Raw genomic sequence first — 15,007 nt, 5'->3', positions numbered from 1 at the left:
CACATGGATCTATTTTAGGTCCACTACTTTTTGAGATCATCATTCACATTTTAACAAATTGTCACACATGTTAATGTGCAGATGACACAATTTTGTGCTGCATTGAAGACTGCATGCAGCTAGCTTTAATATTTCAAAAACATCACTGAAAGAGTGAAAGAGTAAAAATACATCTTATTTCATGATTAATGTGAAATTATTTGTTAAAGCTCTGTTATCGCTCTTGGCTTTGAATTACAGACCATATGAGTGTGGCTTCAGTCCTTTAGCTTGGGTGTGTTGTCTGCCTCCTACTGGCTAAAAAGTATAGAACATCGATTGTAGAGTTGCATTCACTACAAATAACATTTGTCCATATTTAGCTCTAAAACATAACTTGTTTTTTAGAAACCTTTTTAAGTAATCTGTGCTTGAGATTTTGAAATCTCAGACATATATTTAGTCCAAGCTAAATATTAGGGAATCAGCTATAGCTATATCTGCTGTCAATTTGCTAAGATTTCTAAATATCTAGCTAAAATTTTTTAATCTTGAGGTATGATTTCCATATATTTAGCCTATATGCAAATTCAGTGTGAAACTAAATATTAAGAAATCTTTGCTTGATATTTAGAAATCTTAGGTAAATTCTTAGTCTTAGCTAAATATGTAGAATAGAAACTAAATTTTTAGAATGAAGACATTTATTTATAACATTTATATATAACATTTAACGTTTAGATAAAGCATCCCACATTTACATATAATATTTGACAAATATATTTCACAAATATTTCTCTAAATCTGCATAAAAGTGATGTTTTAGAGCTAAATGTAGAGAAATGTTATTTGTAGGGTGCCCAACTTTACAATTGTTGCCCCATAGCAAAGAACATGAGACTTAAAAAAAAAAAAAAAAAAAAAAAAAAAAACTGTCAGCAGAGTTAAATACGGTGTTTGACAGGATAACACGTGATTAATTGGTACTTAATGTCTCCAAAACCAAATCAGTTTTCTTGATATGGAGTCACAAACTGTCATCTAGACCAACAACGACTTTGAGTTTGTCTGAGAACAATAATTGATCGCCAGCTGATCTGGGCAGACCACATTCATAGTACAGATGGGTAGTGGTATCTCCATGGTGAGGAAACACTTTCATATGTCCTTTCACACATTGTAAAACAGGTGACTGAATCATTATCTTGTGTCACCTGGGTTTTACACCTGTGGGGTCCTCTGCACCTAAAGGTCAACTGAAGAAATTGCAAACTGTCCAGAGCAGAGCTGCTGTCAGTATGCACCGACAACTTTCATGGTTAACTACAGACACAGGTTTGTTTTCAACACAGTTACATTTTTCAGTAACACTGTCTTTCTACTCAACCTGTTTTACTCTGGAAACAAATGTTCAGGTGCAGTCAACTTCATTCTCATTATACCAGATCAGCTGACGATAGCAGGATTATGTTGCCCCATCCAAAGTCAAATGTACGGTGGCTCTGAGAGCTCACAGTAAGAAAGAAAATGCGTACAAAAATACATAATCCTAATTCTGTGTCTTGTCTTTCTGCATGTGTTTTCTTAAGTTGTACTGCTGTGAGCTCTCAGGGCCACCGTACAATTGCCTTAAAGTTGACAGTTTTGTTGCCATGCCATCAACCATTGAAATAAATGTCCCCTGAGCATGTGTAAACTGAATGTTACGTCATCTTTCAAGTTGTGTACATAATAAACAATCTCACAATTTTCTGGTGTTGTTTATGTTAAAATGATGATTATAATGTTCAAAACTTTTAGATGAATTGTGATTGTTTTGTGCATCATGTATTGTTTCCTGTGTTTTGTATTGTCTTTCTTTGTGGACCCCAGGAAGATTAGCTTGTCACCTTGGTGGAAGCTAATGTGGATGCTTTAAACAATAAACAATAAACAATAAACCCTCCTTAAACTCATTTAAATGAAGTCAAGACTTTTCCCAAAGAAGTGAAGTGTGTTAGTTTACAGGGAAACACGTTACTACCAGGATCTCTCAATGAAAGCTTTTTATTGAAAATAATGTTAATAAAAAAGGAAAACTGAGAAAGAAACTTTTAAATACATATACAAAGCTTGGTAAGACAGAAATGTAACAAAGAATGTCAAATCCCAAAATAGAATGTATGATAAAGAATTGCTAGGTGGTTAGTATTCAACAAAGTAACAGTTTTTAAAGATGTACCACCGTTTAGATTTTGTTTAAATTTGGGGGTTTGTTTCGTTTTTCTAGTGGGCTGGAGTTACATCCTCTGTATTCAGGGAGGAGAAAGTCATCGCTGGGAAATTTTGGAAATCCCTGAAACAGATTTGAGGGGGAGGAAAAGAATCACAAGTCTTAAGCTGGGCAAGATGTTTCTGGTGAGCTGGGTTTTGTTTAGCAGCCGGTGCAGGCGGCGAAGGCGCAGATTTCACAGACGTCCATGGGAACAGCAGCTGATGGAAACAACACAGGGAGAGGTGTAAGCTGCACCGTTAAATAATATAACTCAATATTCATGACCTGACAGCTTCGCTATACATCCACCAGAGTCAGGAGGGTGAATATTTAATCTTCTCACCTAGTCTGACGAGGGACGCAGATGCCCCTCTTTGCCTGCAGAGGGGCAGGAACTCCTGAGGGAGCATGGGGTCAGCGCACAAGGACACAGTGCTTGCTCTGAGGCGGGGGTTTTGCTGCTCCAGTGCAGCGCTGTCTCCTGACAGCTCCTGAAGCCTCTTGACGGCTTCCAGTGAGAAAGACAATCCATTCTCCTGAAGGACAAAGCAATCATGAGGTTGAGAAATGCAAGACAACAAACACCCTGAGGGAGCTACAGAAAAAATACTGTTACATGCTGGGGGTTTGCAGCTTTTTTTTGCATAGGTTAAATCCGCCGGGGGTAAACAATGTAGCAATGCAATGCTCCTGCATTTTAACTCCAATAGCAAAGAGCAAAAATGAATTCATGCTACTTACTTCAACCTGCACAGCGTCAGAGGTCCAGCCCAGAGCCAGGACGAGGACAGCGATGGTTGCGAGTGCGGCCTTCATGGTGTTGACAACAGTTCGTCTTGCAGCGTCTTTGTCTCTTGCTGTTGTTGTGCTCAGCGAGTGCTCAGCTCAGAGTGTGCCTTCCCTCACCCTGCACGCCTCCTTTTAAACCAATCTTTCCTGCAGCCCGGCGGTCATGTGACCACAGGTGCTGCAAATGGGAGCAAAGTTTTTCTCACGGGTTAATGAGTAGTCGTTGGTGTTATTCGGGGCTGTAAAGGAGAATTCATAAATCCTACTTTGACCTCATCACTTGTCTAATTATGTTTATGGATCTCTGGCTTACTTGGCTTGGCTGTGTGTGTCACGGCTGGTCACACCTTTCATGAGTTAAACAGTCACTATTTGATCTACTGGTGAGAAAGAAACCTCACAAACCCATTGTTGGAAAGTGCTCTTGGTCAGGCTTGAGCAAATAATCAAACTTTGGTTCTTGTGCTCTAGACAAATCTAGATCACACCAGAACTTCAAGAAACACTTGCTTTTGTTTATTATTATCTTTAATTCTTTCTTTTTTTCCTCTCTTTTTTTTTTTTCCTTTTTTGATAAAACAACTGAAGAGATACAGAAGATGTGTGCAGCAGACATGCAGGAAGACAAACTAGTGCTTGCAGAACAGAGGGTGTCCTAAAACCCTGACACTTGTATTTTAGCATAAAATTGCATTAGCACCATACAGATGTATGCACTGTAAAAAGTAATAAGTTGACCTTACTCAAAAAAAAAAAAAAAAAAAAAGGAAACTCGTTGCCCTCTTATAACAATTGAATACAACTAGATTAGTCTAAGTATGCAAAACCTTCCCTACATATATGTTTTTTTTCAAGTTTACATAATGTCAGCCCTGTGATTGACTGGCAACCAGTCCAGGGTGTACCCCCCCTCTCGCCCAATGACAGCTGGGATAGGCTCCAGCCACCCATGACCCTGAACAGGATAAGCGGTTCAGAAAATGAATAAATGAATGAAAGTTTACATAATTAAGGTCATGCTTCATGATAACTCAATTTTCCTTTTTGCACTTTTGCACATTTTACACTTGAGTAAAGCTGTAAAATAATCACATTTGCTTTATGTACATGTGATGAAAAAAAAAATGGAGCAGCTCAGAACAACTAAATCAAATAACATTTTTGAAGTAGAGCTGGGTCTCATATCCACAGCGTTCCCTCCTCACTCATGGTTACAAAACACCATCACAACAAAAATCAGCTGTAATTTCATAACTTTTGAAACCGTGAGTGAGGAGGAAAGGCAGTAAATATGAGACCCTGATGTACAACATTGTTCATCACAATATCACAAGTTGTCTGTGCCCTACAGCATTGACTGGCAGTCTGTGCTGCATGGCACGGGGGTGTTGTCTTTTTTAACTTCTGCAGTGTCTTTAATCAATTGCATATTATCAAATTAAACGTTTGACAAGACTATGCTAGTTTGGCTAATTTTGAAATGAAGGATAAAAGTTTTTTTTTTTTTTTGGTAACTTCAAATTATCACTATGATAATGTTTAAAGCACAGACAGCCAGTCCATGCCCTGTTGAGCATAGACGGCCGGTCCATGCCATGAGGAACACAACCAGGTGGTCCATGCTGCAACACACAGACAAACAGTCTGTGCCATGTGAAGCACAGACAGTCTGTGCCACCTTAAGCTGCACATTTTCTAAGTACAGCAGGGTCTCATGTCCACAGCGTTCCCTCCTCAGTCACCATTACAAAATGCTGTCACAGAAAAAATTTTCTTTGCTAAAACTATTTTCTTAAAATGTAAAGGAGCAGTTTTTTTTAAGATTAGTTACATAGAATATTTCAAAAAAGAGCCTGGAAACTTTAGGTTTGTCTGAATATTTTGAGTTGGATTTATACAAGAGGATGATTTGAAATGAATCGAATTTCAAGCACATGTGACTTTTATATATTTTTTAAAATTAGTCTAACTTAAAACAGATATTTGAAAAAACTTGAACTATTTTTTGTATAAGTTGGACCAACAGATCTTTTCTTTTTTTACTCGAATGAATAAAGCAGCAAGTACATCAGGGCTTATTTCAGCATGTGTTGCTGATAACTTCATTTTTCTATGTTGACCCAATTCAGAATAATTTAGGCTATATTCAGACCAGAAAAGTCCTTTGGTCCACTTGTTTGGTCCGGACCAAAAGCGGACTTTATTTTTTTGTTTGGTGCCGTTCGTATTCAGATTGTACTTTTTGCAAGTGGACTATATTCTGTAAACACATCCACGTGTGTGACGATCAGTGCTCTCATTGGACAGCACTGACAAAGGGCGGCACACAGAATACAGACCCGGAAATGGAGGTAAACATATGTGTTTGTGCTCTTATTAGAGCTGCAAAATCATTTTCAGTTTCAAGAGCAGCTCCTTCAAAGCAGCTTAACAACACTGTCTCAAATTTGGGAAGACCACCTCAAAAAGTAGGTCTCTGTCCGGTTGTTTGGTCCGCACCAGGGTTCGTTTGTGTCTATTCACACCTGCATGGAAAGTCCGCACCAGCGTGGGAAACGAACCCTGGTCCATTTAAAGTGGATCAAACAGTCCAGGTCTAAATACGCCCTATGATTTTTTTTAACTTGATCACTTTCTAGCTCCTATTACTTGTTTGAAATGAGTGATTATAGCGTTTCGACGACTTCACTTAATATTTTTCATTAAAGTCAATGTTGTGTTTTGCAGTGTGCATTTTGCTGAAGAGTTTATGAAGCCTAAGAATTAATCTTGCATGCCTTAGCGCCTCATGAGCAAAAGCAGCCATCTGCGTCCACTGACACTGAAACAAACCGTCAGATCTATCAGCAAATGTTTTATCCCCCGTGAGAGTCCTGCTGACCTCTAATCAGCTCATGTTGTGGAATAATCAGGTGGTATTTACTGAGCAGCAGTGCATTAGTGCTTTTTCTGCTTCTGCTGCAAAAAAGCAAAGTTCAGTTGATTACCTTCCCTCGCGGGTCTGGTCAGATCTGAATTAATTATGAGTAACAAACAGGAGATGTGATTTAACTCCACGCTCAAGGTGTTGCTCCATTTTTCTAGATGCTCAAAAGAAAAGGCGTCCGTTGATTCGAATGCAGCAAATGATCCTCAACAAAAGTGTTGCCCTTGAGGTAAAAGAATTGTCCTTCTTGCAAACAGCTCTGCTAATGAGGTCAAAAACACAGATTCAAGCTCCGACGGCTGCAGGAATCAAACCCACGGCCTTCCGTTAATAGCTTGACTATCTAATCACCACACCTGAAATCAATTCAGTGCACTTCTAAGTGGCATCAAGCGTGCACGCTCGCATACATGGCAGAGCAAAGATGGCAGGGTGGCGACACATCAATGAGGTTTTTAATGAGCTTATTAAATACAATTCTTTACACGGAGCATGAAGGACCCGTCGATCTGCCCAGCAGACCTGAGATGGCACACTGCATCTTCACACAACTTCACTTTCTGTTTGGCTTTTCTTTATTACCTTTTATTTCTTTGATAACATCAGTCTGTGCCATTTATGAGGAGATTCCGGCTAATAGAGGATGAGGGTGGGGTGCTGTCTTTAATAGTTAATAGAGTTTATGGCCTGCCAACAAGATCGAACCCCAAAGCCAACGTCTCAGCGGACGTATATTAATAAAGACCAAAATGCAACATGAATTTTGGATATTTGAGGTTATTTGTGCCAATTACTGACTAAATTCAGTTTGTGTATGGATGAGCTGGGGGAGCTGGTTGAACACTGATGAAATATTAAATAACAAATGGGGGATTAGGGTTGGTGCTAATGAGCTTAAGGCTGTATTCAGACCAGAAAAGTCCTTTGGTCCACTTGTTTGGTCCAGACCAAAAGCGAACTTTATTTTTCTTTCGTTTGGTGCGGTTCGTATTCAGATTGTACTTTTTGCAAGTGGACTATATTCTGTAAACACATCCACGTGTGTGACGATCGGTGCTCTCATTGGACAGCACTGACAAAGGGCGGCACACAGAGTACAGACCTGGAAATGGAGGTAAACATGTGTTTGTGCTCTTATTAGAGCTGCAAAATCATTTTCAGTTTCAAGAGCAGCTCCTTCAAAGCAGCTTAACAACACCGTTTACAATTTTGGAACAGTGAAGACGAATGCGCGCAGCAAGGAGGCGCTATGCTCTGCGTGTCCTGACCCACAACATGCCAGCAACGGCGTGGCTAAACAGAAGACGGAGGATCAGGTATGAACCAAAGATGGTTAGGTTACGGTGGCTTTACAGGCCCAAAAGGCGCATGTATCCTGTAGTTAGTTCGGATGGACCTTGGTTTGTATTCAGACCTGCACCGGAGAACCACGAACCGCACCAGAGTTCGTTTGGAAGCGGACCGAGACCACTTCAAAAAAGTGGGTCTCGGTCCGGTTGTTTGGTCCGCACCAGGGTTCGTTTGTGTCTATTCACACCTGCATGAAAAGTCTGCACCAGCGTGGGAAACGAACCCTGGTCCATTTAAAGTGGACCAAACAGTCCAGGTCTGAATACGCCCTAAGTTACCCTCTCTGTTAGCTCTCTGAAGATAACGCTTGCTACTTCCCCTTCCAATTGCAACTGTTAGCTTGTAACCTGAAGAGATTTACTGTGGTCTTCAAACTTTTTCAAAGTAAGTCTATTGCGGATTAAAAAACAGGGTAAATCCAGCATGTCCATCAATTCAATGGAGAGTAAAAAGGTAAACATGCCATGTCTTGTTAGGTTTCAAAGTGATGAGCAACAGTTTTATGCTGGTTTTCTTTAACATTGTCCTTGTTATCCTGCTACCAACTGAATTGATTTAGAGATAATTTTATTGGCAAAGAAATTGTTTATTCATGAAGCTGAATAAAACAGTTCCTAGAAGTCATTAACCCTTGACCCGCAAGGTCAGAGCTTTTTCCCCATCTTATTTGTTATGAATGTTATTAGTATGCATATTTTTGCTGATGTTGCAAAAGGTGAAAGAGTAAGACATATTTTTAAAGGAATAAGATCAGTGTGTTAACTGGGACAGAGATGATATTATCATTACTGCCAATAGTTGGAAAAATCTTGTTGCAATCAGCAACCTCCACATGCCCTCAGTGGCTCTACTGTAGTTGCCTGGATTGCAGGACAAGATGTTGCTCTGCTTTTTGCTGTCAGAGATAGCTAGGGCCCATTAGCAAGTCTCACATCTGTGCCCATTACACGTCAATATTTCCTCCACTTTCAAGACACACTGAGTTTGACACTGGTGAGTTTGCCACAGTGTCAACAGGCGATGGTAAAATGGGCTAAAACTCATGTTTGAAATTGAAAATCACTTTTAGAATAGAATAGAATATACTAGAATTGTCTTTATGAATCCCCTAAGGGAAATTTACACTGCAAAAAACATGAAATCTTATCATTTTTTTTTGTCTTATTTTAAGTAAAAAATGTCTTTTTAGACCTAATATGTGCCACACTTGCCTCACCAATCCAGAAAATTGTCTTGTTTTAAGTTATGTAAAGACAAAAAATGAGGTCTGAATTGCTTGTAACATGTAAAAAAAAATCTGCCAAAGGAATAAGAGAAAAGTTATTTATATCAATACATTGTTCTAGTTTCAAGCAAATTTTTGAGCACATTTTTCTTGTGCCATTGGCAGCAATTCAGACCTCATTTTTGTTTTTAACTAACTTATAACAAGACATTTTTCTGACTTTCTGACTGATCTGTTGAATGTGGCTCATATCAAGTATAACAAGACAGTTTTTACTTAAAATAAGACAAAAACACTTGATAAGACTTCAGTTTTTTTTCGCAGTGCAGAGTCACTGCAGCAACACAAGAGAGTTTATAATGCAAAGATTCAAGAATATATTAATAGATTAACATCTAAAGTGACGACTACAGAAAAAAGCTCATCACTGACGACAGCTTGACCATAATTCTCCAGTCAGCCTCCAACTCCACAGTCACAGACAGTCTCTGTCTCCTGTATCCTGTTTGCTCACAGCAGGGGAAATCCTTCCAGTGTAGCATTCATGTCCGGTGTATGCTCTGTTGTTCATGTCTGTGCTTAGCATGATGCTACTCTGCTCCCTGTTATTTCGTCTGGTAGGTTTGCCAAACTAACTCGTCTATTCTACAGGAGATAGCTCTTATAATCCCTACAACAATAGATGTAAGGACAGGTTAGTGTTGACTCCTCTTAGCTCACACAACTGCACCAGCACGTCATCCTCACCTCTTTCTCCTTAGCTTGTAGGGAACATTGGGTCTAGCACCAGTTAGCATCAATATGCTACAGGCTGCTCATATCTGAAATCTTGTGTGTAAACAACACAAATATGGTTACACATAGGTCTGCGGACACACATAGGAATAAAAATAAAATAAAAACACCACTGCAAATGCAACAAGTTTGGTGTCAGTGGCCAACAAATGAGACATAAAAAGTAATGACAGGCTACAAATAAGAAGATAATCAAAAAGAGAACAGCTGCTGCAACAAGCTGACAACTGAGCAGCGCATAGTCTCAAGGATGGGCGAACACTGGTTAAACAAGTAAGTAAAAGAGGCTGATAAATACTGAATATCTGAAGTTATCCTTTATTTTAAGCATTAGTCATCATTAGTCACACCTCATGCATCACACAGTCCATGCAGACGTGTAAGGGGACACAGACGTTGTTGATTGTAACTCGTTAATCAATAACCGCCCCTCCAGACAGGTAAGGTCCTAATCAGATGTTTTTAAATCAGGCCAACAAGCCCTGAAAGCAGTGAGCCAGAGGAAGTGTGTGGGTGGAACATTATGACGTTCAGCAGAGAGAAAACAAAAAAAAGTCAGGGCGAGGTGAAACTTTTTAATGATTTAATTTTGTTTGAAGATTCAAAGCTGCATTTTGCTGCTCTGTTTTGCTTGAAGTGACCTCCGTTCACCTCAAATAAAACAGTTGTGCTGCTCTTAGGAGCTGATGAGTGATTGGTTTTTAAGTCAACAACATTTGTAGCTTGTCCAAGTTTCTCTGAGAAATCACCTCCGTGACTTCCTGATAATCCTTCACGTCTTGGTTCAGCCGACAGGTGAGACTGATGTTGACTGTTTAGACTGCAGGAGAGTAAATCATCAGCCTGAGAGTGAAAAGACCATCCTGGAGTATTTAACTTCTCACTCTCAAGTCGGTCAACAGGCAGAGTTGCTCATGAGTGCACTCCGTCAAGCTTTGAGTGTCTAAACGTGAACTTGTGACCTGACAAATGTGAGAAGTTAACCCATGGAGCAGAAAATGAGTTGCAGACACAGGCCTTTAGCTCCTCTGAGTGTTTGTGCCTCACAGAGTTGGCAACACGCTATTGAAAGATTTCTTTGAAGGCAGACAAATATTTACTTCAGGAGTCTGTGAAGAGGACAACAAAGCTAAAACAGCATTGACATTTAGAAGAGTCAAGAATCTTTTGGCTCACTGTAAACTTCTGAAAAGTTGTGATCCTTTCCCTGAGACTTATTTTTGTACATGATTTGCTAAATATCAAGAAAATGTTGTAAAAAAATCATGCTACATGTTTTTTTTTGCTAGCTAACAAAGTCAGTGCTTCACAAGTTGCTATTCTAAGAATTCCTGCACCTCTACTATTGAAATACTTTCTGTGTTGAGCTAAATGAGGCTTAAAGCTGTTGGATGTGACTGAGTTGAAAGTGCAGATTGCTGGTCCAGATATCTGAAAACAATGAGTCATACCTCCTCCATGATGAAACCGGTAGTGACGGCTTTTTTTTCCCACAGAGATGAAAGTTTACTCTGAGAGTGGGTGTGACTGAAGCAGACACTTTCCCATTTTGCTTTAATCTAAAGAAAAGTCTAAATCAGCTTCTGAGTCTTGTTTCTACAAAACACTACGACCCAACTCTTCCATGACTGTTATCTGACTTACATTTGTGATTCCCTTTAAGAAGCTCTAACATTTTTAAATAATAATAATAAGCTCCAATCAGTAATTCAGGAGCTGATAAGATAAAAATATCTGAAAACTGGAGGAGTCATTAGTTTCAGTTTCCATAAGTTTCAGTTAGAGTTTCTCTCTTGTGCAGTGCTACAGGGTTAGATATGCTACCTAAGCTGATAAGGTTGTTCAAAGGTAATGCATGTGTCTTTCAGTCACTGTGGGCATATGGGAGTCAGAAGTCAGTAAAGGGACTACAGTTTGGAATTGTCCCCTGTAGGACTATTGCTAAATTTTAAACCTAACCAAATTGAGCTACCAAAAAAATCACAAATTCCAATTTCTGTTTTTGCCACTAGAGGCAGATAATAGTCATGTTTCTTGTTACAGAAGATCCCTGGATTTGTTTCTTTTAAAATTTATGATAAAGTTATTTCAGCTCTGTGTACGGTGGCTGCCAGATGATTTGCAAAGGCCACACCGCAACTGAAGTACAGGCACAACAAAAGTCAAAACAGACCAGTTATCCCAATGGACATGGAAAAAACATGAAAATAGATAAAAGCATTGTTTACTTTTTTAAATTCAGCTATGATACGTATTACTTCGTAGGGGTCTCTCCTTGAGAAATCCTTTACGGTACCTATATTTTTTATTTGTGTGTAATATGTTATCTTATATTTAGCTTTATAAATCAGTGCCTGGAAATGCATCATCTTCTTGTGATCTCTGGGATTGGTTCAACTAAAGAACCGGGTTGACATCGACTGTTTAAAACATGGACGTAGTCTTGCCGACATCACCCGTCTGTTTCTGAAACAGAAAATGAAGCACATCGGCTATAGCGGCCATATTGGTAGTGACAAGGGCTTCAAGTACAGCTATAGGGCGCCTGTCGGTCCGTGATCCTGAGATGTGCCTCTGATTGGGGGAGCTCGCGATCTTGATATCCTCTGAATGGCCGAGTGAGAAAAAAAATCACCCTGCACAGTGTGGACTGATAGTTAAACTAGTGACTCAGACAGGAGACATTTATTTGAACCAGACTGAAAATAGGTTAATTTCTGCTTTGAGAACAGCATTTTTTAGCTTGGTGTGTTTGTGACTTCTGGTACTCCTGGAGCCAGCCTCAAGCGAACACTCAAGAAAAAAGCAGATTTTAGCACGTAAGCATTGTCTCATATTCTTGACTGGAGGTTGCCGCTTGATTACATCAGTCATGCCATAACGTTAGCATTATGATTATATTTGTCATAGCCAAAGTTAAAAAAGTAAACAATGAATTGCTAACTTTTAAGATGCTATGAGGAGGATCTGTTTTAATTGGACTGGCTCGCCACTTTCTGGCCCAGAGTCTCCGCACACTGTCGTAAAGAAGTGGTTTTTTTGGAGCTAATTGGCTTTGTTCAAGACAACTTTTTACTGGATACAACATGATGAGGTAAGGTATTTATCAGTACAGTTACGCAGCTCTGTTGTGTCAACTTGACAACAAGCAAACGTAAGTTTGTACCGTACGTCAGTAGCTGGCTACATGTAGCGCAAATAGCAGCTGCTGCTGTGTCAGAATTTCAACATTCATCATTTGCTTCTGAAATGCGCCCTCCCCCCTCTAGATTAGATTTAACCCTCCAATTAAAATTTAGACTGATTCTTCTGTATGAAAGTGAAGTCCTTGTATATTTCTGTCCTCGAAATAAATCACATACATCCTGAATGTTCATTTATTTTCTAAACTGCTTATCCTGTTCACGGTCTCGGGTGGCTGGAGCCTATCCCAGCTGTCATTGGGCAAGAGGCGGGGTACACCCTGGACTGGTCGCCAGTCAATCACAGGGCTGACACATAGACAACCATTCACTCACACACTCACACCTATGGACAATTTAGAGTGACCAGTTAACTGCATGTTAGTGAGCATGTTTTTGGACTGTGGGAGGAAGCCAGAGAGAACACGCAAGCTCCACACAGAAAGGCCCGTTGGCCGAGGTGGGAACCAGTGACCTTCCTGCTGTGAGGCTGCAGCACTAACCGTTGCGCCACTGTGCAGCCACATCCCGAATGTATACACATAAAAACAAAGAAGCAGGTGTCTGCAAGTTTGTGATGTCATGAAGAAAGTTTACCATTGGTAAAACAACTTTCAGAGATATTTTATTTAAGAATCTTTGAGAAGATGTCACAAAGTTTTACTATTTATTTTTTCAAAAAGTGTAAGATTGTATAAGAAACAAGATTAAAAAGTATGACCACAGATTCTGATTGGAGGAAAAAATAAAAGAGGTTTGAGAATGTAGCAGCTTCTTCACATTAACTTTTGTTAAAAACTACCCCAAGTGGGTTCCTCTTCCAAGGTAGGGTCCTTTGAAGTGATTTTTTGGTGTAGTTTGGTAAAGCAATGAGAGTTTTTTAAAAAATTGTAAATTTAAAAGTTCAACACTTCAGTTTTCAGTTTTTGGATATGAGCCACATATACCTGAAAATTGCTAGGTGCCACCCTGTTGTGGCTGCCTTTTGCAGCAGCTCTCTCTTCTTTGTCCGTTTCTTGTAATTTTTTCGTCTCTTTTTCGTAATCTTTGTATTTGGAGTGGCTCATTACTTTATATGGTTCATTGTTGGTCATGGACACCAAACTTTTTGTGGCTTCAGAGATATTTTTACGACTTTTTCTCCTGTGTTTGTCTGGAGATCCTACACGTAACCATGGCTGCATTGTTTACATGTGAGATCAGCTGTTAGCAGCCTGTAGCATGTCAATGCTAACTGGTGTAAGGCCTGATGTCTTCCTACAAGGTGAGGAGAAGGAGGTGAGGACGGCGTGCTGGTTCTCAGGTGTGAGCTAAGAAGTGACGACATCAACCTGTCCTTCCATCCATCATTATCGGGAACGTGGGATCTATCTCCAATAAGATGGACGAGCTAGCTGTGCTAACCCAGCAACACAGGAAATACCAGAAGGCAGAGTAGCATCATGCTATTCACAGACATGGCTAACAGAGCTAACACCGGACACCAACGCCACATTGGAAGAGCTTCACCTGCTGTGAGCAGACAGGATCCAGGAGACAGAGACTGAACAGACTGCTGAAGAAGCTCAGTCCTGGACCCTGTGGAGGTGGAGGCTGACTGAACTGGAGAATGATGGACAAGCTGTCAGCATCCATTTTCTTGTGTACCTTTTTGCACTTTCTATATACTTTTAGAAAGCAGGTCTTATTCCATTACAGAGTAATTCATCAATATGTTGTTATTTTTATATTAAAATTATATAGATTCTAAATTAACGGACAAAAGAAGCTGTTGACAAAAAACTTCCCTTCTTGCGTTTCAGATATCTTAACAGGCGTTTACAGAGCTTTTACCCAGAATTATGTGATCAAGTGAAACAACTTTTCCTGGAATAACATCACGTTTGGTGGCTTAAGAGATAAAAACGTCCTCTTGTTTCCAGTCCCAATGCTAAGCTAACCAGTACTCACTGATGTTTTACATTTATGGGCCTCACAGGATTAAGATTATTGTTTATCTTCTCACCTGATTTAAGAAATGAGCAAACAAACCATATTCATTACATAACGTGGACCTATTCCTCAAAAGTGGAAACACACACACTCACTGTCATGGGAAAGTGACATTTAAGAGATATAAAAGTCCAACTCTGATTTTATGACTCTCATGTCTGAGTGTTGGATGAGTGTCAGGCTCGTAAAGGTGAGTTGCATCAAGTTATCAAGGTGTCACTGTTTTGGCGTAGGTTGAAACCTTTTCTTATCTGACGCTTGGGTTTGTAAAACAGACACAGAGCTATCTCATTCCAGGCTGTAAACCCGACAAATCATCATCATCATCATCATCATCATCATCATCATCATCATCGCCAACATGTTATGTCACAGCACGGGCAGAGATAATGAAGTTCCCATATAAGTAAAACCACTCCGTTAAATGTCACAGCACTTAAGAAACCAGAGCTTTTCATTCAATCTGTTGGGTTTTCCTCTGAATTAGAAAAAGAAATGTCAAATGAAAAGGATTT

General features: G+C 39.7%; 1 protein-coding gene across 2 annotated transcripts in view; it reads right to left on the bottom strand.

The window, feature by feature from the left end:
- Window positions 1–2,150: 2,150 nt before the first annotated feature.
- Window positions 2,151–15,007, bottom strand: part of LOC141797070 (guanylin-like) — a 65,873-nt gene continuing 53,016 nt past the window's right edge. For both annotated transcript variants that reach the window (XM_074678477.1, XM_074678485.1), the window contains 3 exons: window positions 2,975–3,200; window positions 2,577–2,769; window positions 2,151–2,451 (listed from right to left, as the gene is read on the bottom strand). In XM_074678477.1, coding sequence (XP_074534578.1) covers window positions 2,393–2,451; window positions 2,577–2,769; window positions 2,975–3,049 — 327 coding nt within the window. In that variant the 5' untranslated portion in view covers window positions 3,050–3,200 and the 3' untranslated portion in view covers window positions 2,151–2,392. The remainder of the gene's footprint in view (window positions 2,452–2,576; window positions 2,770–2,974; window positions 3,201–15,007) is intronic.

Source organism: Halichoeres trimaculatus, unplaced genomic scaffold, assembly GCF_033239565.1.
Source record: "Halichoeres trimaculatus isolate MK-OKI-2021-1 unplaced genomic scaffold, fHalTri1.1 fHalTri1_scaffold_1, whole genome shotgun sequence".
NCBI lineage: Eukaryota > Metazoa > Chordata > Actinopteri > Labriformes > Labridae > Halichoeres > Halichoeres trimaculatus.
This window is presented reverse-complemented; position numbering and strand designations above follow the sequence as displayed.